Here is a 26,772-nt window from a genome sequence, read left to right as displayed (position 1 = left end):
TCTTCACCTGGATGAACCCATCTAATAAAAACCTCCATCGATTGATTACAAATAATAAGCACAAACTCGGATTTAGAGGAAGGCAGTGATTCGGAGAACCCTCTTGAAATCGAGATACTCACTACAAATCTTTCGGTTCAGCTTCGGAGATGGTGGATATTGAGTGTATCGGTGTGTAAGATATGGTCATCGAAGATTTATCCATCTCTGGAATTCGTAGCCATTCCCGGTAGTGTTCATCATCGTTTCAGGCGGTGTTCTTCGGATTTTGATTTTTTGCGTAGGTTTTCGTTTTAGATCTAGTTTTCGTTTCAAATCCGGGACTAAGAACAAGTCCCCCTTCTCCATACTTGTTTCAGATTTGGAACATTGAGTGTATGTGTGTGTTGTGTTTTGAAGAACACGACCACTGTGTGAAATGTATGTATGTTTTAATTTTGACAAGACAAATAATTAGGAGAGAGAGAGAGACTCTTATTTTTTAATTATTAAAAATAAATAAATAAGTACTAAATTTTAAAAAGTAGAAAATAAATACATTAAAGGTATTATAATCATTTCAAGTTTCGAATGGATTAAATACGCAATGAAACTAGCTCAAAATAACCACCTATCCAAAAAATTGAGATTTTTCCCAAAACCCATCAAAAATACATACCACATGGACCATGTTTACAATTTTGTCACCTTTTTATTATATTATATTGAAATTAAACATCTGTCGAACGAGTCTTTGTAAATTCACTAATTATGATATGTACACACCTCTTTTTTACCTTTTTGTGTCGATTGGTTTACGCCATATACTATAAACATGGTCGAATAAACTATACAATATTTTCTTAATTATCTATTTATTTAAATTACAAGTACTTTTAAAGATTACTCCCAACATAATCACACCATCAAAATATAGAAGTCGTTAGAAAGTAGTATCTCGCTTCTGAGTTGGGGTTTTGTGGTGACAATGATACTAGGATGCAAAGTGTCATTTTTGCAACCAAGGAGGTTGTGAAGTGTAAGAAGAGACAAAACAACACAAACCGATTGTATGTATGCATGGTTAATCTTTTGATTGGTTAGTATTATTTTCAATGCCAAGCGCTTCTGCCAAATCAAAGTTCAAACTCCCTTTCTTCATCGATCTGCTACTTCTCATCCCATCATCCGACTTTCTCATCATTGCAGTAAATTCTGCATAATCTATGCGCCCATCCTGTCATGAAATGAAATGAATATATATAGAGTTTTAAATATAAATCATAAAACTAACAAAAAAAGTAAAGATGAAGATGGAATAACATTGTCTTGATCGATTTCTTTGATCATTTCATCCAGCTGAGTAGTGTCGCTTAGACCAAGATCTTTGCAAGCTTGCTGAAGTTCATCCATGGTGATGTACCCACTTCCATCTTTGTCAAAATAAGAGAAGGCTGTAAGCAAATTTTCCTCTCTCTCCATTTTATTCAAATGCAATGTTGCAGCAAGAAATTCACCATACTCTATCGTGCCACTGCTGTCTGTATCAGCCTGCCGTCAAGCTTTATCTATGTTATATTATGTAACATTTTTTAATATTATTCTATCATAAGGATATTACAAGGGCTTTTAAAAAGTACAACTTTTGTTTTATTCGTGACTCGTTAACGAATGAGAGTAGTCTAAAGAGCATGGAATTTTGGAGAAATGTGAAATGCATATATTTTTAGTTAAAAGTGAGTGTTAGAAAAAAAAAAACTTACTGCATCCATGAGTTCCTTGATCTCAGATTCCATTAGATTGGAGCCAACTTTGTTTAATCCTAGTTTGAGTTCTTCAAATGTGATTGTGCCATTGTTGTCTGTGTCAAGCATTTTAAATAACTCCTTTAGCCCACCAATCTCCTCTTCTGAAAGCCTTTCTGCAATTACCTAGGAACAAGTTTGAACTTAAATAAAGATGATGATTTTATGTAATGAATGCCTTTTTGTAGTTACAAATGTAGCAATTAATATTATGGTAAATGAAAAAGTATTAGCTAGTATTACACGCAAAGCCATCTTCTTAAGTTTGTTCATAGCTGAGAAGTGCTTGAGGCGCGATATGACTGCGGAGTCAAGAGGCTTGTCTGAAGCAACCGTATCATCCCCAATCCATGGATGACCTGTTTCTTATAAGAACCAACCAAATTCAGGATACACTTTGATTGAAAAATGAGCCATGAACCAAACACACAAATGATAAAACTCACATAGGACTTGATGGGCAGTTATCCTCTGTTGTGGTCTTCTATCAAGCATCCTTTTTATTAAATCTTTTGCACTTTCTGTAATTTCTGGCCATGGATCACTTTCAAAATCAAGTTTTCCCTTCAAAATCTGCCTAAAAATACCTGAATCTGATTCTGCATTTATCATCAATTAATACAATGTTACTCATCATCTAGATATTAAAGCATCAGCCAGAGAGAGATAGAGAGAAAGAGAGAGAGGCTCCTTTTTTATTACGCACGCATCTATGAAGACACGAAGAAGAAAAACTTTTCTAATCTAAGGAATTAAATATGCAATTTATGGAAAAGTAAAGACTAAAACTCTGTTCTTTACTAATATCATATAAAGGCTATATGTATCCTTATAGAGAGCCACCTGAAATGAAAGTAGCCATAAATGCTACTCATTTACTCCACCTAAAGAACCGGTACAAGCTAATGACCGGCTCTTCTCTTATCAAGTATACTTTCTCAACGTATAACTAAATTGAATTCGGTCAAACTAGAATACCAATTTTAAATAATAAACTATTAACTAAAACATAAAATATAACCACTTGGGTTGTGGTGATTTGGTAAGGCATGTGGAAGATATGGTGGATAACCTATTGACCTATGTTCAAATCCTGGCACCACTCAGTCCTTGTGGCCATGGAGGTTCGCCTGCAGTGACTCCTCATGTTTGCAGCGGGGGATTAGTCGGTGCGCGAAAGCTGGCCCGGAAACCCTCGTTAGGGAAGTTCCCTTTCCAAAAAAAAAAAAAAAAACATAAAATATAAAACCATAAATACTTAAAGTCCCAGCCATGTATAAGATCACGTGAACCCGTGATTACCGAATCGATTAATCCAACAACCACCCCCTTAATCGGTTTGCTCATAGCCTCATACCACTTGTTCACAACAACTCCTCTTCAATTAGATTTCCCTCTTGCTTCTCCCACTTAGGACACTCATTATTGTGGAGACCAAATTCACCACACTTGTAACATTTATCGTGGATTTTATCTAAGACACTTTCACTACCATCTCAACTCTTCCCAGACCCACCTCATTAAAAGAAAAAAAAAAAAAAACTTTTCCCCGACCCACAACCTTTTTCACGGCCACATCCAAAGTCATCCTGATTTGAATCTCCATTGCCACAATGCCTAGAAACATGTGATTTTTTCATCACAAGCCAACAATAAACCACCTTGAATGTCCCCCGTTTTCTCCGTTCCTTTTTAACGCTCCTCTTACACCTTCAATCTTCCAACGGTTTCATCGAATAACGTTGAATCCAACTCGAAACATTGTTCTATTGAAGCCATGATTTGAAGAAACGACTTAGGCATTGAGTCTAGTAACTTTTTCACCAAGTCCACTTCTTCAAGCTCATATACAAGAGTCCTTGCTTTTGAGGGCTAAACCACATAATTTTGTCATAAAATCATCAACCGTTTCACCCTCCTTCATGCGAAAACTTTCAAGCTCCCTCTTCAATGTTGCTTGTCGAGCCTCTCTCACCCGATCCACACCCAAATACCGTGTTTTCAAACCATCCTACATTTGTTTTGGATCAGTGTTTTTTGTGTTTTTTTTTAAACAACTGAATATTTCAATAAAAAAAAAAAAGACAACCCACAACAAGGTGTTAGGGCCAAAATTACAAAGAGTTATCTAACAATGGATGTAATAACCACATGGACCAATTAACACTACCATTTCTACACCTACTAGTGAACCAATCAAATGAAGTAAGAACAATTTTATCAAACAATTCACTTCATTTCAACTTAGACAGCCAAAACACCATATCATTTCTATACCTCCAAATAATGGCCAAAATAATCACCTCAATAGCATCCTTCTTCATCTTAGTGTTGTTCACCGTATCCACCCATGACAACAATTCAACAATATTCATCGGGTTAGGTAAGTTAATATCCAACCACTTAACAATTATGTTCCATAATAGATCGCCACTTCACAAGACATAAACAAATGCTTCACATCCTTTTGTTGCACATCGCAAGCAGGACATAACGTACACGAGATATGCATTCCTATATTAGCTAAATTTACCCTAGTTGGAATTTTATTCTAACAACAAATGCCACATAAATATATTAATTTTTATAGGGACATGTTTGTTCAACTTCATGCCAGAGTCACCCAAGGGTAACATATCATCGTCAATATACTTCATGGTGTTAGAGACAATGAACATACCATTAGGATCTAAATCCCACATCCATGTATCCATGCCATCCCTTATGATAACCGAATTGATCACAATGTTCAAGGCGTCAAATTGTTCTTCCTCTTGACCACTTCTCGGCTATCTTCTCCACTTCCACCTCCACCCGTCATGAATATAGAAATTGCCCACATAAAAATCTTTTTCCATCTCTAAAGCATATATCATAGGTAAGTTATCCATTAGTCTAGTATCCCCGACCCATATCGCATCCCAAAATCTAGTCAAAGTATGACTTCTTACTTTTCTCCGCAACAAGTAATCACGAACAATATGTTTTGTATGAAGGTTATCAATACATTTGACCAAATTTGCCCAAACATAACCACCTCCCGATTTTTAGAAAACCAAGTCAACCCCACATGATCACCATGAATTTCTTTTATCAACTTAACCCATAAAACATTTTGATCAACTAGAAACCACCATTTCCATTTATAAAATAACGCCATATTAAAAGCATCTAAGCTACCAATTCCAAGGCCACCATTTTCTTTAGAATTTAATGTCATATCCCATTTAATCCGGCTTATATTTTTTCCTTCCTCGTCCCCTCCCTAGAAAAATGAGATCTCATTGATTTAAGTAATCGACATGCAGTCTTTGAAGCTTTATATATATATATATATATATATATATATATATATATATATATATATATATATATATATATATATACCCAAGCTACCTATTATAACAGACTTGATTAACGTCAACCTCCTCTCCACTAGAAAGCATTTTTACTTTCCAAGTAATTAATATTTTGTTGAATTTTTGGATGACATTTTTCCAACATTCTATTCTGGTCATTATTTTTTCCAACCGACAAACCAAGGTACACGAAGGGAAGACTACTCGAACTACATCCAGTGATCCCCGCAAGATTCTTCACTTCATCATTATTAACTCCAATACCAAATAAATTTGATTTCTATCAATTTAGTTGTAATCTGGACACCAAATAAAAACACTGCAAAATAATCACCAGCTTAGTAATATTTTCTTCGTCTCACTCTCACGAACAAGGCATCATCGGCATAAAATAAATACGATAAATTTATCCATTGACCCATAATATTACAACCATGAAATAATCTATGAGCAACATCTTCCATAGCAATGTGAAGCCCTTCCATCATTGTAATGAAAAGGAATGGTGATAATGGATCACCTTGTCTAAGACCTATGTAAAGGGAAGATTCCATAGTCGGACTGTCAGAGTTTTGCATTGCACTCCTATTAGACTTATCGGACTTATCGCTCTATAATCTTTCACAACATTCAAGTTATCTTTTTTTGGTATCATAGTTATAAATGAGGAATTACACCCGCAAGGGATACGGCTGCTTTCAAAAAAATTCATCAACAAAGTTACACACGTCCACTTTAATCAAATTCCAGAATTTTTTCAAGAACTTGAACGATAATCCGTCCGGACCCGGTGCCTTATCATTTTTTCAACTGCTCCCTTAATTTGGTTCAAATTCAACAACTTCAACCGAGGGCTCGGACTAAATAAATTGGCACCCGAAAAAGTTGAAAATTTATCGCTATAAAACTCCAAAAACGTTTTTACCTATGATGGAACCGAGACCCAAACACCATTTGACATAAACCCTGCCAAACAACATTTGACATAATCCTTGTCACAGTCCATTGTCTTCTCTTTATTTTTAATCTTGAACGAAAAAATTTGTGCTTTCATCGCCTTTAATGGTCCATTTTGTTCTATATTTTTGAGCCACATCCATACTATCAATTTTTTCATAATCTGCGATCTACTTTATGATGGTCATCTTTTGATTTATCATGTTTTGGTCACCCCGGCCTCCATCAATATTGATATCAATTTCTTCAAGTTAACCCAACAACTCTTTTTTTCTCCATTTCTTTTATTAGTTGCTTCTTTATTCCACACTTTCAATCTAGTTTTGACATTTTTCAACTTATTCTTAAAGACAACAAACATGCTATCTCTACCAGCTTGTTCGACCTCTACCCAAGCCGAGTTTACAATGGCTTCAAACCCGTCGATCAAAAACCATGAATCAAAAAGCTTGAAAGGAATTGGACCATAGTCACAATATTCATTTGTGAAAATGATTGGACTATGATCTAACCAAATATTTGTCAAGGTGACAACGAACATATTACTAAATTTCTCAACAATACCATTAGAGACTAAAAATGATCAGGTTTGGTCCTTTTTGTACTTTGTCTATACATGCAAGTGAATTGTCAGCCACCCATGGGAACATCAAAGTGGTCCGCATCTATGATCTCCACCTCTACCTCTTCTTCATATTCATCATAACTATTGTTATATTGTCCTCATCATCACCTTCTTGTTCACTTTCTCTATCATCTTCCATTGACCTTTCTTTTGGTTTTTTTATGGTAAGACACCAAGAAGCAATCTCTACTGTCATGACATAGTTTTTTCCTTCAATTGTTATCATTGGATTATCATTAATTAAAGATGCATTTGTAGATTTTACACACACACACGACCACAACTCTTTTGTTCTTCCAAGTCACTATCCATAAACATAACATCACCATACAAGGCTACAACTTTTTTAAAAGCAACTGATGTCCATGTGAATAACGGTAATCCTTGTACCTCTGACAAGACCACCATCTCCTTTATCACAAAAGACTTCGACATAGGTCTTATCTCTTTGAAAATTCACTTTACTCTTTCATTTTGCTTAAAGCTTACACAAGCCTCAGTGTTTTGGAGTTCTAGCCATACCCACTTTCCTCCCATGTAAGTAATCTTCATCCCATCAAACCCTCCCACACCAAAGATTCAATATAGATCCGGAACAACAAGCACATCCCTTACATTCCCTAACACCACTCTCGAGGCATCAAGAATGGCGATTGGGTCTCCAGCTGACCTAACAACATTTCTTGAAATGGATCAGTGTAACTCGCCATTTGCAAAACCATATCTTCGGGGTACAACTTGAAACAAGAAAGCAAGGGCTTGTTTCTTCTTTGGATCCGGTTCTTCACCTAAAACCCTGATAGGTACAAGACCGGTCCTAGAGTTAGAACCGAGTTCCTTGAACTCTATTATGGAACAAATGCAATTCGGGGGAAGTGGAGACGTTGGATCATGGGTTGTCTTTCCTCTTCGAGATCATCGGTACTTGTAAATGGCTCACCGACAGAGGAATTCCCTATTTCAAAACAGGTGAAACAAGGAGATCCACTATCACCATTTTTATTCATACTTGCCATGGAGGGTTTAAACATTGCAATCAAGAGTGCTTGTGACAGGTCCTTGATCCGTGGAGTCAATTTACCAAGAGAAGGCACCTCTATATCTCATCTATTCTATGCCGACGATGCAATCTTCACTGGGGAATGGAATTATTCAATCATTAGAAACCTGTCTTGCATTGTTAAATGCTTTCACACATCGTCAGGATTAAAAGTGAACTTCCTCAAATCTCGTATCTTTGGTGTTGGAGTCTCAAATGCAGAACTACATGAAACAGCTCGGTTCTTGGGTGTTTGGAAGGCAACTTTCTGTTCAAATACTTAGGGGTTCCGGTAGGTGCAAACATGGCACTCGAAAAAAAAACTAGAAGTCGGTCCTAGACAAACTCAGTTCCAAACTATCGATGTGGAAAGCAAAATCGCTATCATTTGGCGGTCGTCTCACCCTCATCAAATCTGTTCTCGGATCCCTACCAAACTACTATATGTCCCTTTTTAAAACCCCGCAAAGTATCATTGATGAACTCGAAAAGATCAGAAGAAATTTCTTATGGGGCGGCGATGGTGATCTTAAAAAGAAAATTCATTGGGTAGATTGGTCAAGAGTTATCACGCCAATATCAGTCGGTGGCTTAGGGGTTGGTACTTTGATAACCCAGAACACAACTCTATTAATAAAGTGGTGGTAGAGATTGTTGAACGACAAAGGAAGTTTATGGATATAAGTCATCAAAAGTATTCATAATTTACATTACAAACCGGCATCCTACATGGCAAATAAATCTTCTAATGGAGTATGGTGCAACATATCCAAGGCAGTGAACTCCATTTCTAACCTAAAGATAGATATTAAGGAGATTTTTAACCTTATTCCAGGATTTAGAGTCAAAATATTGTTTTGGAAAGATGCTTGGTGCGGTAACGAGCCATTTCAAACAAAATTCCCTCATTTGTACGCACTTGAATCGGTCAAATGTTGTTTTCTGGAGGATCATCTCTCAAGCAATGGCTTTTCTTGGATGTGGAGATATGAACCGGTAGACGCAGCAGAACTTAATAAACTTCTTCAAATTTATAGAGAGATTGGTTTGATGAATACGGAGTGCATCTCCAAATATGGTTTTAGCTTTAGCTTGAACTCCAAAGGGGATTACACTGTTAACGCTGTGAGGAGGTTAATAGAATCAAAACTCATTCTATCCATGGGGCAATCTATCTATTGGTCCAATATAATTCCTCTAAAAGTTAGATGCTTTGTATGGAGAGCTTCAATGGGTAGGATCCCAATGGCGGATGCTCTAGCTAGAAAGGGAGTTAATGTAACAAATACCACATGTTCACTATGCAATAAAGAGATTGAAACTGTTGATCATATTCTCATTACATGCGAATATTCTCAGGTGGTACATGATTGGATTTTCAAATGGTGTGGGATTACTAATATGAGATTCACATCCGTAAGAGAATTCATTGACTATGCGGATACTTGGGGGAATTGCCCAAAAAAGAAATCTATCCTAGTTATGGTGATCTATTGCCAGAAATGAAAAGACTTTCATGAAGATCAGTGCACCTCCAACAAAAACTGCTGATATCATCATCTCCTTGTCATATATATGGCTTAAATACAGAAGTAATCTCGGTTGTGGTGCATGGGCAGACCGGTGTATTTCGCCTTTTAATCACTTTTCTTCTTAGTCTTTTGTTTTCTTTCCTGTTTAACTTTCTTATGTTTTTTTTTTTTTGCATTGTACTGTTACTCTGCCTCGTGTAGCTTCTTGCTTTCGAGTGCCTTTTTTAATGCTATTTGTCATTTCCAAATAATAAAAAAAAAGTACCGGCAATATCAAATTGATAGTTACACATAGTTGAATTCCCAAAACTGTAATTTCGTGCTCATCACATAAATTTCTCACCCATTTCCTTTTCCAGTCATTTTTTACCCCACAAATATTTAAGGACATAATATTCATCTAAACTTTTCATTCTCACCCATTCTTTCAATCATCACTTGAATATCCTTTTTACACCCATTCATTTCATAACCAAATGCGTTTCCCACCTCAATGTACTTATCTAACATTTCAATCAAAGACCTAATTGTTACTTTGTTCTTTCTTAATTTATCATTAGTCTTATATACTTTCGGAGAAAAAGAGGAACCTATTGATGTCTCCATTTGTTCTGTTAGTTGTCGAATTTGAGACCATTGGTGAGTGAAACTTTGCACCATTGAACCCTAGTGGCTTAGAATCTAACTTTGAACTTTCCATTGCATCCCCATCAGCTAGCTACAGGTTCATCTCTTCCCTCATGTTCAGGAAGAAGAAAGCCTTTTCTAATCTAATGAATTAAATATGCAATATATGGAGAAGCAAGGACTAAAATCTATTCTTTATTCATATCAAATAAAAGCTATATATAGCGTTCTAGAGAGCCACGTGAAGCATGAAAGTAGCCATAAAATGCTACTCATTTACTCCACCTAAATAACTGGTACAAGCTAATGACCCACTCTTCTCAAATATACTTTCTCAACGTACAACTCCATAGAATTCGGTCAAACTAGAATACCATTTCTAAATAATAAACTATTAACTAAAACATAAAATATAAAACCATAAATACTCAAAGTTCCAGCTATGCATAAGATCACGTGAACCCGTGACTACTGAACCGATTAATCCAACAAGAGAGAGAGAGAGAGAGAGAGAGAGAGAGAGAGAGAGGTACCTGCCCAAAATGGAGGAACTCCAGATAGCAAGATGTAGAGAATAACTCCAGCACTCCACACGTCAATTTCAGGTCCATAATGTTTATGAAGAACTTCAGGTGCAACATAATATGGGCTTCCAACCACATCCGATAGATACTGCCCTGGAAAACAAATCTAATAACATTATGTATCCACACTTCTTTTCTATTTTATTTAACACTTTCATTCATTCATTCATTTCTTTCTCATATAAAATTCTATTTATGATTTTATTTTTTCTATAAGGGTTTGAAAAATTACCCCATTTGGATGAATTTTCTATAATTGACTAGATTTTTCTATCTACAATGTTGTAATATGAACTAATGAAAGAAAAACCAGATAATATATAAATCAAGGAAAGTACATTACTATTTCACGCATTAAACTCTTCCACTACCATAATGTTTCCACTCTTATAATATCAATTTTCAACTCTCGGATTACTATTATGTAAGACAAGTGAAGAAATGGAGACTTGGTAGTATGTGTTTTTCATAAGTTAGAAGTTGCTTAAAATTCTTCTCTACTCCACAAATACAATGCCTTGGAGCAGAAGTTTCATATTTTTGCTTTATAGAAAACAACTTGTGGGGCCATATTTTCTTTTAATCTACATGAGAAAAAAAAAAACATATGTGAAACATTTCCATAAATCCATGGTAAAATCTCAAATTACTTCAACTACAAAACAAAACAAATTTTCAAAAAACCATAACCAAATTACATTTGACACAAAATGACAAATTTTCATGTACCCATTTGTGTCGTGTAAGAAACTAAATCATGGAAGAAGAACCTGGTTTGTAGAAGATAGACAATCCAAAATCTATAGCCTTAAGCTGTGCATCCTTATCACAACTATGAAACAAGAAGTTTTCAGGCTTGAGATCTCTATGCATAACCCCAAGAGAATGACAAGCTTCAACAACCCCAACAATCGTCTTCATCAATTTAGCTGCTTCTCTCTCGCTGTAATGCCCCTTCTGTACAATCCTATCAAAGAGCTCGCCGCCTGCACAAAGTTCCATAACCAGATGAACAAACACGTTGTCCTCATAAGCGCCTTTGATCCTCACGACACATGGATGCTCCGACAAGTGATGCATTATTTGAATCTCCCTCCATACATCATCATAATCATCCTTGCATAACATCTTCCTTTTGGGTATGGATTTGCAGGAGTAATCGATACCTGTTGATTTCTCTCTACACAGGTAGGTAGTACCAAATTGACCTTGCCCTAATTTCTTCCCCATGGCGAAATGGTCTCTCAGTCTTGGAGTTGGGTGTGGGAGGACTGTGTTGGAAGGCTTCAATGACGAAATTTGAGTGGGTCTCTTCATTGATCGATCAATCAGGCTACCGGATCTTGATCGGTTTCTATTGTTACGACGACGGAAACAGCAATTGGGAGAAAGGTGGAGGAAAACGAGGAAGAAACTGTTATCTCATGCAATGTATGGTTAAATGGTGTATTAACTATAAATATCCCTACACAATTAGAATCAATCATGAATTCTACTTGTATCAAATTTCATTATTATATCCGAAAATGCCTCCATTTGAGAACTCTCATTTGAGATAGCAAAGGGTAGTTTTGACGGAGGTGTAAATCTATTTCCCACCGCTTCAATTTCATCGGTTCGTCCGTTTTTTTTGGTTCTTGCTACAGTTGCCCTGCTGTTTCTCACGCCTCGATTTCAGGTAAACCTTCTTCTCGCATCAGACACCTTCTTCTTTTGTCGTTCTATTCGGAAGCTATATGCGGATTTAGAATACACAGTTTTGAGTATTGCATACAAAATTTAGAAAAAGATCATAAATCATTCGCAAGAGAATCAATAACTTTAGGGTAATCATACCCGAATCTGTCTCCCCAAAACGATCATAGCTCCTTTTCATTCAGATTTTCTTCCAACGGTAAAAAAACTGCTTCTATGTTTGAAACGATTACTAAGCTTGATGATGCCCTCAAACTGTTCGATGAAATGACAAAGAGACATCAGTTGTTGCAAGCGGTTACCAAATTGAAACTAAATTCTTGTTCGATTGAACTTTTTAAACAGATGATGTAGTTCATGTTCCTGTTGATGTGTAATATTAACATTATTATCAAGTGTTGTTGTCAAATGGACTCATTCTAGAAGATAGAGTCCTCGAGGTAGACAGATTATTCAACAACCTGATCAAAGAGGAACTGTGTGAAGCTGATGGAATTATGTATAGTGTTATGATTAAAGGGCATTGCAATGGTGATAGTGCCATTGCTTTGCTTAAACTAATGGATGAGAGGGGTTGTAAACGTCACATATATCACCATCATTGATAGTCTTTGCAAAAACAAAATGGTAGATGATGCTTTAAAGCTATGTAATTATTTTTTTTCTTTAATCCAAGCCATGTCAAAAGTCAATGTACAAAGAATATCTAGATGTGTTCCAATATTAGTTAATAACATAGGCTCTTAACTTTGTTGAAAGTTAAAAGTTGCTTAAAGCTGTTAAGCGTATATTTATTGTCGTTTATCATGTTTTTTTCTCATCTTTCTTGAAGTTCGATGCCTTCTATGGTTAAAGCATGTTTTTGGTGTATAAATGATTACAGCCTTGCCCTGATAGTGGGCAATCCGGGCGGTCGCTCAGGACCATGTTTCTAAAAGGCCCAAAATTCCTAGAGTATATATATAGAGAAAAAAACTAAGGTGTTGTTTGCTTTTTTGAAGCGAAAATTCATGAAGTCTGCAGACCACCTCTGCAAACCTCTGTAGCAGAAAAGGTGGACCAAACGACTGCAGTTTGTAATAAGAAACATGTTTGTTTTTTAACATCTACAGACTGTTGCAGTAAACTGAAATTTAAATAAACTAATTTTACAAACTTAAAATTGTTTTTCAACACCAAATTTAATAATTCTAGTATTAAAACATTGAAATAAAATCCATACAACAAAGTATTTATAAAATTGTTTTTCAAGAATTTGATTAATTTTATAAATAGGTTGAAAAAGTTCTTATCGAAAAAAAAGATACTTAAAACATTTGATTACATAATTTCCCAAAAAAAAATGATAGAACTCTTAAACACAACAATGGAATGTTTCAAAGCTAAAACCGTTACTCATATTCTTCTTGTTCTTGTTATTTTTCCATTTGTTATCTGTTCATGGGTTTCTCCTGTGGGCTTCCATTGGTTTCTTGATTCCTGTTGGAATCTTGGCCATAAGATTGTCAAACATAGAGGAAAATGAAAAAAGGCTCAAAATCATGTTATACATGATGTCAGCAACAATTGGATAATGAATCAGAAAATATAAATAAATTCGATTATTGCAACAACTACATAGAAATCAGGAAAAAAAAACATACATTCAATACAACCTAGTTAGCCTTTAGATTATACACGAAATTCACATACATACCCAACTGCAATTTTAACAAATAGAAACACACACACACACACACAACAATCGATCTCATGTTCTGATGAGTATCCACATCCCACCAAAACACAACTCTAATGAGAGTTCATGAACAATCAATTTCAGGAAAAGATTAATCAGAATCTAGCAATCGATTAATCAGAATCAACAGATAATAATAAAAAAAAATGATTTTAGGAGGATACAATCGATTTTAAAAGCTGATTTCAGGAAAGGAAACATACATCTTCATGAGGATGACGATGGCGGCGACGATGGGAGGCTGAGGAGGCGACGGCGAAGGCCGGGCTGCCCGACGACGATGTTGTGCCGATGTGATGTAGCGAAACGAAAGTTGAATGAAGAAGGAAGCTGCAAATCGAAGGTTGAATAGAGAAGGTAGGTGCGATGGATTCGATGGGGAGTGGATTAAAGAGGCAAAGCAAGTGCTGCATGGAGCAGAACACGCGCAAATGTTTTTTAGGCTGGAGACTTTTAAAAAAACAAACTATTGCGGGATGGAAAGTGTTGCGCCGTATAACAATAAGCGGTTAGAAGAGGTTTTTTACAAAAAAAAAAACAACACCTAACTTATCTAAAAATGTTAGGATAAGTGTTTTTCTTTAAATTAATTGTTTTTGTAATGTTTTGACCATTTGTATTTTTTGATATTAATAGTGAATTTTATATGTGTCTATTTTTTATCTAATTTTTATTATATTTATGACTTTGGGGGCCTATTTTTTTTCACCTTGAGCCCACTATATCTTTGAACCGGCCCTTATGAACTCTTGTTCTAAACTACCATTTAACCATTGTATGTATGTATATGTTTTTACAAATTCATTAATGCTCTTGTGACCTATCACCGCTTGTGGGAAAACATCATGTGATTTTAAAATAATAATCAAAACATTATAATTACTTTCTTAATGAAACCCCAAGCATACATGTACTTATGGTTTCGTTCACAATAATGGCTTGTTCCTAGTGTCTCAATTTATGTTATCAAACAACACGTCCCATGCCCATGGGAAGCGAATCAAAGGATACCGCCGTTGAATCAATTCATCTTATAGTCATAGTTTATAATAGACTATTACAAATGGTTAGACAGTTACAATAACCACAATTGAGTTCTTAGATTCTCACAAATATTTGACTTCTCATCTGTTGAAATATCTCGTTTATAATATTCTTCAAACTTAACATTACGTTGTTTTAGGTTTTGGGGTTGTTTTGTATTGTTGTCTATTTTGCAGGGTTAATATGGCAAGTATTTTAGTGATTGGTTTTGTAAGATAATTTGACTCAAGGGTATGTTTTTCTGATTAGACAAACTTGTGGACTGCAGAGCATTTATCTTCAAAGTGTTGGTGTTTGATACGCGGATCTTTTTCTTGTGGGTGAGATCATCGACTCGGATACTTAAGGTCTCGACTGCAGCTGAGAGTTTATTCGAGTCGATCATTTTTCTCATACTCTCATATGTTTCCTCTCGTCTCTCTCTCTATCTCTCTCTCTCTCTCATTTAGTTTAGGGTTTCCCTTTCTAGGGTTTGTATATTTTGTTCATGTTTTCATGATCTTTGAGTGATTTTGTATTGAGAGTAGGTTAAGAGTTCTGTAGTGAGGATCGAGTTGTAATGGTCAAACTAGTTTCTCATTATTAAGGAAACCGTTGAAGTTGGAAATTGTGTGTTTGTGTTATTAATAGTTTCTTTACATGGTATCAGAGCCATAGGGCTTCGGATTTTCTTTATGATACTCAACGATGTTCCGATTGGTTGTCTGATCTGAAAGGTATACTTTGTTTTTTCTTTTTTGTTTTTTGATCCTTGTAGATTTACATAGACTGAGTCAATCTATGGTTTCATACAAAAATATCTAGATTATTGGTGTGCTCTGTGAAAATCTAGGTTCCTTTTTCGATCTAGGGCTTCTGTGTTATTATTCCCTAAATTGAAATGTTGTTGTTCTTTTTTACTTCTTAAGATTCTGGTTACTTCAAAGATTTTGTGGTTCTTTGCAGATGTGCTAATTCATTATACTATGGAGTGGATCTTTGATTATGGTCATCGATCGATCAATCCCTGTATATTATGAAATAACTCTCTAGAGAACAGATTTCATCACCGTTTCAATCTAGTAGGGACCGAAATATAAAGAGTCGATCTGTCTTCCGCTTATTTGCTCTTCAAAAGTGTCTATTGGACCTTTGTGAGCGATTTCTTGTTCCCTTTTATATCTTTTTTAGTAGTAGATGTGGGAGATCTTGGTTTCATGAGCACACCAGTTACATGTTGATCATTTTTATTTGGTTAATTGTTTTTTCTTGACTCTGGGACTACTTGTCTTGGGCCACGACATACTGTGGTGACCATCTGGATGTATAAGTGTCATAGTTGTATGTGTTTTGATCTGTTGTGATTTACTTGCTTATTGTATTTGCTCCTATCTAGTTCTTGTTCATATCTTAGTAAAATGGTTGGACAAACTCCAATCAGTGAATCAGGTAGTGGAACTCAAACTGATCCTATAAACCATGATGATCCTTTATATATGCATCTATAAGATAATACTGTAACTATAATTATAAAATTCAAATTAATTGGGTTGAAAACTTCCGTAGTTGGCATAGTTCTATTACTAGAAGTCTAAAGGCTATAAATAAACTAGGTTTTGTGGATGGTTAAGTTAAAAAAGACTCTGATGAACTTAAATCATTGAAATAGGAACGAGCTAATGTTACTGTTTGTTCTTGGATCCTTGGATCCTTATCTGAATCAATCTATTCTGGTCATCCTTACTGTAACACCTTGTTTCGAGTCGTTTCTTAATTCGGGGTCGTGACCTGAAGATCAGTAGTTATAAGACTTTGGGCCTTGGGGAAAGAGAGTTTTAGACCCATTTGGATGTGGGTAATGTAGATTTTGTAATCCAAGAGTTCGGTTTGTGCTTTGGAGCACAAGGGTATATTGGTAAAGTAATGGTTCAGACCTTTTATTGAATTTAAGGATTTTAGTTCGATGTGTTTTAAGTTAAAAGTAAATAGATATGTTTGTAGAGCTCCTCAACACCTTTCCGTGGATATAAGGATCGCCGAAAATAGACTTCGGACGCATAAGTTATGGCCTTCGAAAGTTAGACTGGTAAAAGGGCTAGCCAGGAACGCTAGGCGTACATAGAATGTACGTTGGGCGTTCGTGGCTGGGTGATCGCGAAGGTTCCTTCGGGAACGTTGGGCATTCACGACTCAGACTTAAACCCTATTTTGGGGTCTTGGACCCTATTTAAAGGCCTTAACTCATTTCCAAACCTCCTTACCTTCAGCCTCCACCCTCTTATGCTATTTCCTTGAAACCCTAGCCTCATATGAAGATTATTTATATTTTGAGTGACTTTGATGGGTTTTTGGTGCATTTGGAAGAAGAAGAACTCATTGGAGAATAGTTGGATTGCTTAGAGCTTGTAGATCCAGACTTTGTTCACCTTGATCCTTCTTCTAGAGGTATAAAGCTTGAATCTTGATGATGCATATGTTAGATCTAGCTAGTTTTGGGTGCTATGAGCTTCTGGTCATTTTAGTGCATAAAGTTTAGATCTTGAAGTTTGTGACCTTGTTATGGATAAAGTTGGAAACTTTATCCATCTAAATGTCATATTGATTCAGATCTAATGGTTAGAGACTTAGACATAATGGATTAAGTTGGAAAATATGCACTTTTGGTCCCTTTGAGAATTAAAGACTAGATCTTGGTGGTTTGGACCATTCCAATGGATAAAGTTGGAAACTTTATCCATTATGGAGTTATTAGGAACCATAAAAATGTGATCTTGGTTGTAGGTTTTCTTCCATGCATGAGTTACAAGGTCTTAATGGGTTAAGTAGTCAGAGTTTTTGTGTTTGGGCACTTTACGACCATGCAAGACGATAAAGTTGGAAAGTTTATGGTTAAGGACATTATTTTAAGGTTGGATCAGGATTATGGACAAAAGAGCTTAAGGAGTAAGCTCTTAGTAAGAAAGGAATGAAGCCCTCATGAACGTGGCGTTCGTGCTCAACCAGCCCGTTTCTTTTGGTTAAGACGTATACGCTTAGCGTACAAGCTGAGTACGTTGGGCGTACTCAGCACTGTTGACCAAGTTTGACTTTTGACTTTTTGGAACTTTGACTAGGATTTGACCAAGTTTGACCTAAGGGTATTTTGGGTATTTTGAGTTATATTCATATTGGTCACTATTTGATGAATAGGTGGCGAGTAGAGCCGGTATTTGGAGCAGAGATTTATTCAGCTATCTTTCGAGCCGAGAGGTAAGTTTTCCTCATTGTACTTGCGGGTCGAAGGCACCAAGGCCGACCCATTGGTTTGATAACCTGTTATATTGATAGATGATATGTTAAGTATGCAATAGATCTGTATGATTATATGATAGTTGATGATAGGCATTAGACTGGTAGATTTGTATGACTACCTGTGATTAATTGTTGTATAAGTATCTATCTGCTAAGTATGTTTTTTATTTGTTATATGGCGACATGTTATGGTAGGTTTGAGACTATTGCTTTGTGCTTTCAGTCAACAGACCGGGGCAATCTAACCATAAGGTTGTGGGCGGGGGCAATCCAACCGTAAAGTTATGGGTCGGGGAAATCCAGCTGTAAGGGTATGGGCCGGTGCATTCCAACTGTAAGGTTTTGGGCCAGGGGTAATCCAACCAGGAGGTTGTGGACCCGTTATGTATTGGGCATTCCAACCGTAAGGTTGTGGGCCGAGGCATTCCAACCGAAAGGTTGTAGGCCAGGGTTAATCCAACCGGGAGGTTGTGGACCTGATATTTGTCTGATTATATGTTTGTGTTGTACTTTGGGGGAACTCACTAAGCTTTGTGTTTACAATTTTAGTTTATTGTTTCTGGTACTTCGTATAATTGTGGCAAGGCGAAGGCGTGATCGTGCACATCCTTTGGTTTTATGTTGTTTGGATTTTAGGATACTCTAGTTACTAAATTAGACTTTTGAAACAATGGTTTTGTAAACATTTATGGTTATGGGTTGTTTTAAAAAAGTTAAAATTTATTGTGATTTTTGGGATGTTACAAGTTGGTATTGGACCCCTGATTTGAGTGAAACATTCGTGTGAATCCAAATTCAAACCAATGATCTATGAAAGTTTTCAAATTATTTTCAAATTATTTTCAAATTATTTTCAAATTAAATTCAAGTTATTTTCAAAAGTAACCAAGGAAGGATGAGATGTGTACGATCAGCCGAAGCAAGAAAGTATACCCCACGTTACCACACTGTTACTTGTTTATGATGATTATGGTAGAACTGCATGCTAGTGATAAGTTAGGGATCTTCAGGAATTGCATGAAAGAATTGCCTGATGTATGATGGTTAATATCCTAGGAGGACTTCTTATATGCTAGAGGAAATTGACATCATTACTAAAGTCGCTTAGTGTGTGCATCATAGTTGTACATAACAAAGATTCTATAGCATGAGAATGTTTGATTTGGCTTTATTTCCTATTCTTTTCTGATTAAGGGCTTAGGGTAGAGTCAATTATTCGATTGTCTGTGGGATCTGACGTTATGTATGATTAGCATGCATGAGTGGCTATAGGGTTAGTGTAAGTTTCATGAGTGGGTGCCATTCGTAGCAGGTCAGCATGAGGAATAATTAGCCACTCTTGAGAGAGTAGATTTAGGATAAATGTGTATCCTAGATGCTTAGGCCTAGTGGTCGGGAATTCCGTATAAGGATCTGCCTGATTTTTATTGTGTCTTAGTGCTAGTCGACTCCACTGCTCGAATGTTGCTTGTTTTGTGCTTTGTGGGACTCATATTGATGTGAGTTAACTATCAAATGAATATGTTAAATTACATGCTATGAAGCTTAAATAATGTTAGAGTAAAGGATTTGGTCCTATTGCGCAGCTCTCATTTGAGTCTAACTGTTGTAGGGTTGGGGCTTTTAGTCGAAAGATTATATAAGTTTCGTTTCATGTAATTATATTCATGAAGTGGTTAGCTGGAATTAATAGGGGTTTTTCAGTAGCTGGTGGCAGGGGAGGTGGGGAATCCTAGGAGAGCCTAGGAAGTGCTTTAGTGCGGGTATTACACTGTTGAGCAGATATTGGGACTATTATTATGAGTAGATGACTTAGAAGACTCAGGATGATTCTTGAGGAAAGTATGGATAGGTGTGGAAGGTAGTATAAGGCATGTACTACTGGAAGCACATGATCCATACTCGAATCGAGGAAAATTTTAGGGATTCTAAGGAGCTGGTCGGGGAAGGTAGCATGGTTTGATACCATGATTTGTGGCAGTGGTTCCATATTTGTCGATCTTTTGGTTATGGTTGTTCAGGCATGAGGAAAGGTCTGGTAATTGTTTTGGGCCTTAGTGGTGAAAGATCTTGTGTGCTCAAGAATCATATTAAAATGATGTTGCTAAATAACATATGATCCTAAGGGTCACACTAACAACAACTTGATACAATTGATTATTTATTAGAAATTGATTTTAATAAATATTCATAAACTCTTATAATAAATTGGGAAAATATTTATTTCATTGAAATAATTATTTTACAATACAAGTAACACATTATTGCATATGGTATGAATATATATATATATATATATATATATATATATATATATATATATATATATATATGTCATGTACATCTTTTTGGACCTAATAAGCCTTTTGTCTTTTAGCAAAAGACAGTTTATATCTTATAAACCTTGAGTTTATAAAATATAAACTCTTGCCTTGTCTTTTCTTATTGGAACCGTGAATTGAAGAGAGGGACAAGAAGCATGGGTCTTGTATTTGTTTAATGAAAAGAATACAAGCTAGAAGAAACACATTCATGACATAGGGACATGCTTGCAAAAACTATTAAGATCTAGTGGGTATTGACTTCACTTTATGACTATATAACTTATGGATTGCATTTGACTCTTTCATTATTTATGTATGAAATCCGAGAGCACAAGCTCCCTCTCCATCACTTCTCTAGCCTTTAAAGTTCTTGAAGATTTGTTACTTGTTTTTGCTCTCTTAGAACATATACTTGGGTATTTTTTCTAAGCTTAAGAGTTAGCATAAGAACTAGCATTCTAATCAAGTTGGAACATTGTTGGTGTCTTTTTGAGTTTATCCATCTTCTTCAACATCCAAGCCTCCCCTAGAGGACCCAAAGTTCATCAAAGGTTGTTTTTTCTTCTTCCTTATATGGTTGTGCTTTAAATCTTTCTTCTACTTGCAAGATGATCCTTGGTGGGTAATAAAATGTTTATGTTATTTATAAAACTCAAGTCTTCCGTTAGCCATTATTTATAGTTTTTGAAACTAGTTTAAAAAAAAACCTAACAATTTGTATCAGAGCCACTGTGACAACCCGAAAATTTTATTCCAATAAAAGTCAAACTACCCGTTTTGATCTATCTTATTTTTAAGTAAATTTAGATTCTAGACTTGGTTTGGTACCTTTTATTTGAGGTATTGTTTAAATTAGAAGTGTAGAAATTTAAAAACCAAGAAGTCTCGCAGCCACAAACCTCGCAGAACCGAACACACCCTCGCAGCCGTAAACACCCTTCGGTTTCCGGATGTGAACTCGCTTCGGTTTGCGGCCGTGAACATACCTCGGACCGTGAACAGTCCTCGGACCTTGAACCCCTCGGGCCCCACACTCTTCCCTATATATAGAAGTTTGACTTACTTTTACCTCATTTCTTCATTCTTGGCCGAAAACACACTCTTTTTCTCTCTTGATCTTCAACCGTGAACACTCTTTTCCCTCTCAAATATCATCCTTATTCCCTTCATCTTCAAGGGAACTTGCTTAGGATCTTCAATGTTTCATTATTCATTAAAATTGTTGGGCCGTGAACACCCAGATTGTGCCGTAAACTCAAAAACATCAAGTGTTCTTGGGCCGTGAACCCTTCTTGGGCCGTGAAACCTTCTTGGGCCGTGAACCCTTCTTCTGGCCGTGAACTCCAATCAGTCTCCATTTTTGCTTCTAACACTCTTATTTGTAAGTTAAACTTACAAATTGGTTCATTTCCTTATCATATTTGTGATTATATTCACTAAAAGTATAAATATATTACATGAAATGCTTATAGGGATCGGGAATATAACTTGTGGAAATAACATCCTATATTGAATCTTCTATTAAATCCCTCAAATAAGGTGAGTTCATACCCCCATACTTTTGCAATCTTTTTAAATGCTTTAAGAGGGGGGGGGGGGGATACAAGTAAAACACAAGAAATCTTGTGTTTAACAAAAGTAATTTTACTTATTTCGTTATCTTGCCGTCAATATGAATGAAAACATGAAACTTGTTAAAACATGGAAATAAACTATAATAGGTATAATTTATGGAACATATGAATCTTTTTACAAAACTACCAGTTACTTATAAAAAGGTTTTCACATTATTACTTGTAAAGTCGTTAATCTAGTTTGTGAGACGCGTCTTCGGTACTTACTTAAGTACCAGTGGAAGTCCACCTTTATAAACCAGAGTCTCCTCGAGGGAGAGCGTGATTTTGTGTATAGATCTATATGGGACTTACAATCCCTCACCTCTACTGGTAGCTACTAGGGCTGTAAACAAACCGAACGAACACGCACAAAGGCTTGTTCATGTTCGTTCGTGTAAGTTAGCCGAACAAACGAACGAACACGAACAAATAAACGAACGGAGTTTTCTTGTTCATGTTCGTTCGTTTAACAAATTGTCTTGTTCATGTTCGTTCGTTTATGTTCGTGAACATGCTAAACGAACATAAACGAACAAAGATAAACAAGCACAATTGAACATATATGAACATAAACAAACTATAATATAGTAATGTAATAAAAAAACAATTGAAAATATATGAGCATAAAAAAACCTTAAACGAACGAATATAAACGAACGTAAACGAACAACATAAACGAACGTTCACGAACGTAAATGAACGAACGAGACCACTGTTCATGTTCGTTCGCTTAACTAAACGAACGATAATTTGTGTTCATGTTCGTTCATTTATTAAATAAACGAACATAAACGAACTTCCCGCCGAACAGTTCACGAACGGTTTGCCGAACGTTCAGTTCGTTTACAGCCCTAATAGCTACAGTTGGACCGGCAGGTCTGCGGGTGACAAACGTCATAAACGATATCGATGTCCGATTCACGTCATATCAATCAATATGGTCATACAACTCACAAGGAGAAAATAACGATATATTTACGTAGTAATATACTTTTCCTAAACTTTCCCAAGAGATATTAACTATATGATACTCAGTATATACAATAAGGTTAGATAAAATTGAAATCCGATAGACAGTGGAATGTGTGACTTCCGCCTTACTTCATGTTCCTTGTTTGGCTGTGGGCTTAGGGCAGATTCACCCATTCAACTGTCTGTTCACTCTCGGTTATATACAACTCGTATGTATTAAGTGATCCTAGGAGGGTAGTATCTCCGTATCAGGTTTTCAGGGTAAACAAGTCTTTATTCAATGTAACTTATCAACAAAACTAGATATCATTAAAGTAAGTATATTAATTATACTTGTGCTTTTCGATCTTGGAACAACTAAGACTACTAGTCGGTTTTATAGAAAATATAGGATTTTCTATGGTAAACATCGTTATTTTAAAGGTAACCACTTTTCAATAGAACTTTCTGAAAGCAATAACATTTATTACTGAAAACAATGTTTCACAATAGAGTAAGTGAAACTAGAAACTTATTTACAAAAGGTTTAATGTCACACCCCCAAACCAGACGGCGGAAACGTCCGGGGGTGGAGGACTTCATTTGTAGTATCACAACACATGCATTATAGTAATCAGAGTACAAACAACCACTATATTTAAAAAGTATAAGTATTTACATATGTTTCATCATTGTATACTGAAACCAAATAGTTATACAAAAGAAGAAGACAAGACATGAATAGCTCCATCTTCTCAAAAGCTCGGGGTATACATGTCTACTGGTTCCCTGAGAATACAAGTAATTTGAAAAGAGAGTATCGACATAAATTTGAGTGAGTGCATAAGTATTTATGTTTGAAAGAATGTTTTCTGTTCCTTGAATATGTAAACTGTTCCAGAAAATCCTATATTTTCTGCTGTATATGAAAATTAGTTTTTGTTACATAAAATTATTCTATTTGTAAATCAATGTTCTGTATTTGTATCCTTTTGTAAACTTGTATCTGAGAGTATGTCTGATTTCATCAACTGTATTATAAACTGTAATGTAGCACTGTAAACTGTATCTTGTAACTAGTACTTTGAAAATGTACATAAGTTTAGTTAATTACACACTAACGTATTGTTAATATCTTTTAATGAGTTATTATAACCATACCGACTAGATGGACTGACCCAACGCTATGAATGCGCTGAAAGCTGTTGATAACAATTTTTCACTCACAGGTGTGAATGCCTGACTGTAGCTAGCAGTCCGAGTGCGGGGTTGTCAATCCGAATATAGATCTATACACACATTGTTTCGATCCCCCACTGGAGATTCTGGTTATAATGTCAGGACTTTAACTATGTTGTTTAAAATGAATTAAACAACCTGTACTACTTGACTCATAAAAGCATATAAACGTTACATGTATAATAGTTATGAAAACCCAATCATTCTGAAATAAATGATTGATAGTATGTTCTTGAATTAGTATTCTTAACATGTAGCTGAAAGAATGTATACCCTTGAATAGTTTTGAATCCAACCTTTGTTCTTGTAAAACAATGTATTCTAGTATACTTGAATTGTGAATTAATGTTCTGAGAATCATAAATTATACGTATTATAATTTATATGTACTTTCTGAATTGATACTGAGTATTCATGAATGTAACCCCTTGCTCAACATGTTACAAAGGGTAATTGAACTTAATGAACTAACTTTTATACTTGTATACATATACAAATATATATAAGTAAAATTTAAATGACACTCGGACAAATAACTGATATTTGTAATCCCACGTCCAAACAAGGAAAAGGAACCAAAGTGGGTTACCAGTCCTAAGCCTTTTAAATCTTATATATATATATATATATATATATATATATATATATATATATATATATATATATATATATATATACTAGTATGATTTTTGGGAGAAAATATAAGTTTATAAAATCATTTAAAAGAAGTTTGATATTTAAAAATCCATTTTAGTGACTTGATGTCGTTTTGAAATAACCATTGAAAACCATTTGATTCGATGATAACTGAAATCCATTTTGATAAGATATTTGAAATCACTTGTTTATAACACAAAAACTTTGTGTTAGACTTGTATTCCCCCTTAAAACAGTAAAAACTATGAAAATACAGGGCTATGAACTCACCTGTTGTAAGTTATTCAAATGTAAGATCGATGTAGGATGCTTGGTATCAAGTGAAATCTTGAGCACAAACGGATCCTAATAGCATATAATGACACATATATGAATATAATTAGTGGTTATACAACTAATTATGCTAAGAAACCACCTTAGGGACTAGGAATCACTTAGATTGAAGTGTATCAATCACATGTGATTGCTCTAAAGGGGTTTAAGGCAACACAAAGGTGTGTACGACCAATGTGTGTACGACCCTTTGAGTGTACGACCATGGGTGTACGGCCAATGATGTTCACGGCCAAAAAAGATCTTGAGGTGGGTTTACGGCCAAGGGAGATGCTCATGGCCGTAAACTCTTATGTTCTTGGGAAATGGTTGTTTTCAAGGGTATATGTTATGAGCTTCTATAGAATAACTAGTATACGGAAGGATACTTACGTTTTGAAGCTTGAATGAGGTGTTCACGGTCTAAAGAGCTAGTGTCTGTTCTTGGTGTTCTTGAAGATCTACCCAAAAGAGATGATTTCATGGATGAAATCATAGGATTTCACTAGATTAAGCAAGGTATCAACTAATAAATGAGAGAAACACTTACTTATTTGAAGATCAAGGTGTAAATCTTGATGACAGTTGAGAGAAAATCGAGTTTCTTGGGTTGAAAGTGTGAGAAATGGTGAAAAATGAAGGAAATATATATATATATATATATATATATATATATATATATATATATATATATATATATATATATATATATATATATATATGTGCGAGGGTTTATGGCCGAGGGGTTTACGGTCCGAAGTCGGCAAGTCGTTTACGACCGAAGCCTCATTTACGGCTGCGAGGAGTTTACGGTCCGAGGAGTGTACGGCCGTAAACTCTTTGCGGCCCAAAGTGTTTGCGGTCCGAATCAAATGAATAAGATGCGAATTTTCTCGGTTTTCAACCCTTTCCTTCTAAATTCAACTATGGATATTTTAAGGATTTTAGCAAAATAAAGGTTATTACTATTATCCAAATAAAAATCCAAACAATAAGAAGGACTTTAGTTGACCTTTGTTTGACTTTGGTTGACTAGAGTTGACTTTACAAATAGAAAATAACGGGATGTTACATTATCCCCCGTTAGAGAGAACTTCGTCCCGAAATTAAAGTTTTAAGCAATTAAGCAATTACAAATAACAAAACGAAAAGATGAGGATATTTCAGTTTCATTTGATCCTCGCGCTCCCAAGTGAATTCAGGTCCCCGCTTGGCATTCCAGCGAACCTTCACTATAGGAATACGGCTTTGCTTTGTTTGCTTGACTTCTCGGTTCATGATTTCTACTGGTTCTTCCACGAAGTTGAGGCTCTCGTCGATCTCGATTTCGTCGAGTGGGATAACAAGAGTCTCGTCGGATAGACACTTTTTCAAGTTCGAGACGTGGAAAACACGATGTATGTTACTTAGTTCTTGAGG

General features: G+C 35.6%; 1 protein-coding gene across 2 annotated transcripts; it reads right to left on the bottom strand.

Moving 5' to 3' along the window:
• Window positions 1-719: 719 nt before the first annotated feature.
• On the bottom strand, window positions 720-12,788 carry LOC145167490 (calcium-dependent protein kinase 11-like). Of its 2 annotated transcripts, XM_079086700.1 has the most exons (9): window positions 12,664-12,788; window positions 12,344-12,457; window positions 11,278-12,239; window positions 10,457-10,600; window positions 2,231-2,383; window positions 2,028-2,143; window positions 1,743-1,910; window positions 1,303-1,530; window positions 720-1,216 (listed from the first exon to the last, which is right to left on the bottom strand). In XM_079086700.1, the coding sequence occupies exons 3-9, from the start codon at window positions 11,822-11,824 to the stop codon at window positions 1,064-1,066; spliced, it is 1,509 nt and encodes a 502-aa protein (XP_078942826.1). In that variant the 5' UTR covers window positions 11,825-12,239; window positions 12,344-12,457; window positions 12,664-12,788; the 3' UTR covers window positions 720-1,063. The 2 variants fall into 2 exon arrangements, with proteins under 2 accessions (XP_078942826.1, XP_078942825.1); XM_079086699.1 differs by having other exon boundaries at window positions 12,344-12,788.
• Between the last annotated feature and the right edge of the window lie 13,984 nt (window positions 12,789-26,772).

The sequence above is a fragment of the Lactuca virosa genome, chromosome 3 (assembly GCF_052849685.1).
Source record: "Lactuca virosa cultivar CGN04683 chromosome 3, Lactuca_virosa_CGN04683_v6, whole genome shotgun sequence".
In the NCBI taxonomy this organism is placed as follows: domain Eukaryota; kingdom Viridiplantae; phylum Streptophyta; class Magnoliopsida; order Asterales; family Asteraceae; genus Lactuca; species Lactuca virosa.
This window is presented reverse-complemented; position numbering and strand designations above follow the sequence as displayed.

Bases quoted from the DNA above. Each gene is read 5' to 3' on its own strand.
- LOC145167490 (XM_079086699.1), bottom strand. From the start codon at position 11,824: ATGAAGAGACCCACTCAAATTTCGTCATTGAAGCCTTCCAACACAGTC. The intron at 2,384-10,456 runs GTACCTCTCTCT...TGATAAATGCAG, and splicing joins AGTTCCTCCATTTTGGGCAG to AATCAGATTCAGGTATTTTT. The intron at 1,217-1,302 runs GTTATTCCATCT...ATTTCATGACAG, and splicing joins AAGAAATCGATCAAGACAAT to GATGGGCGCATAGATTATGC.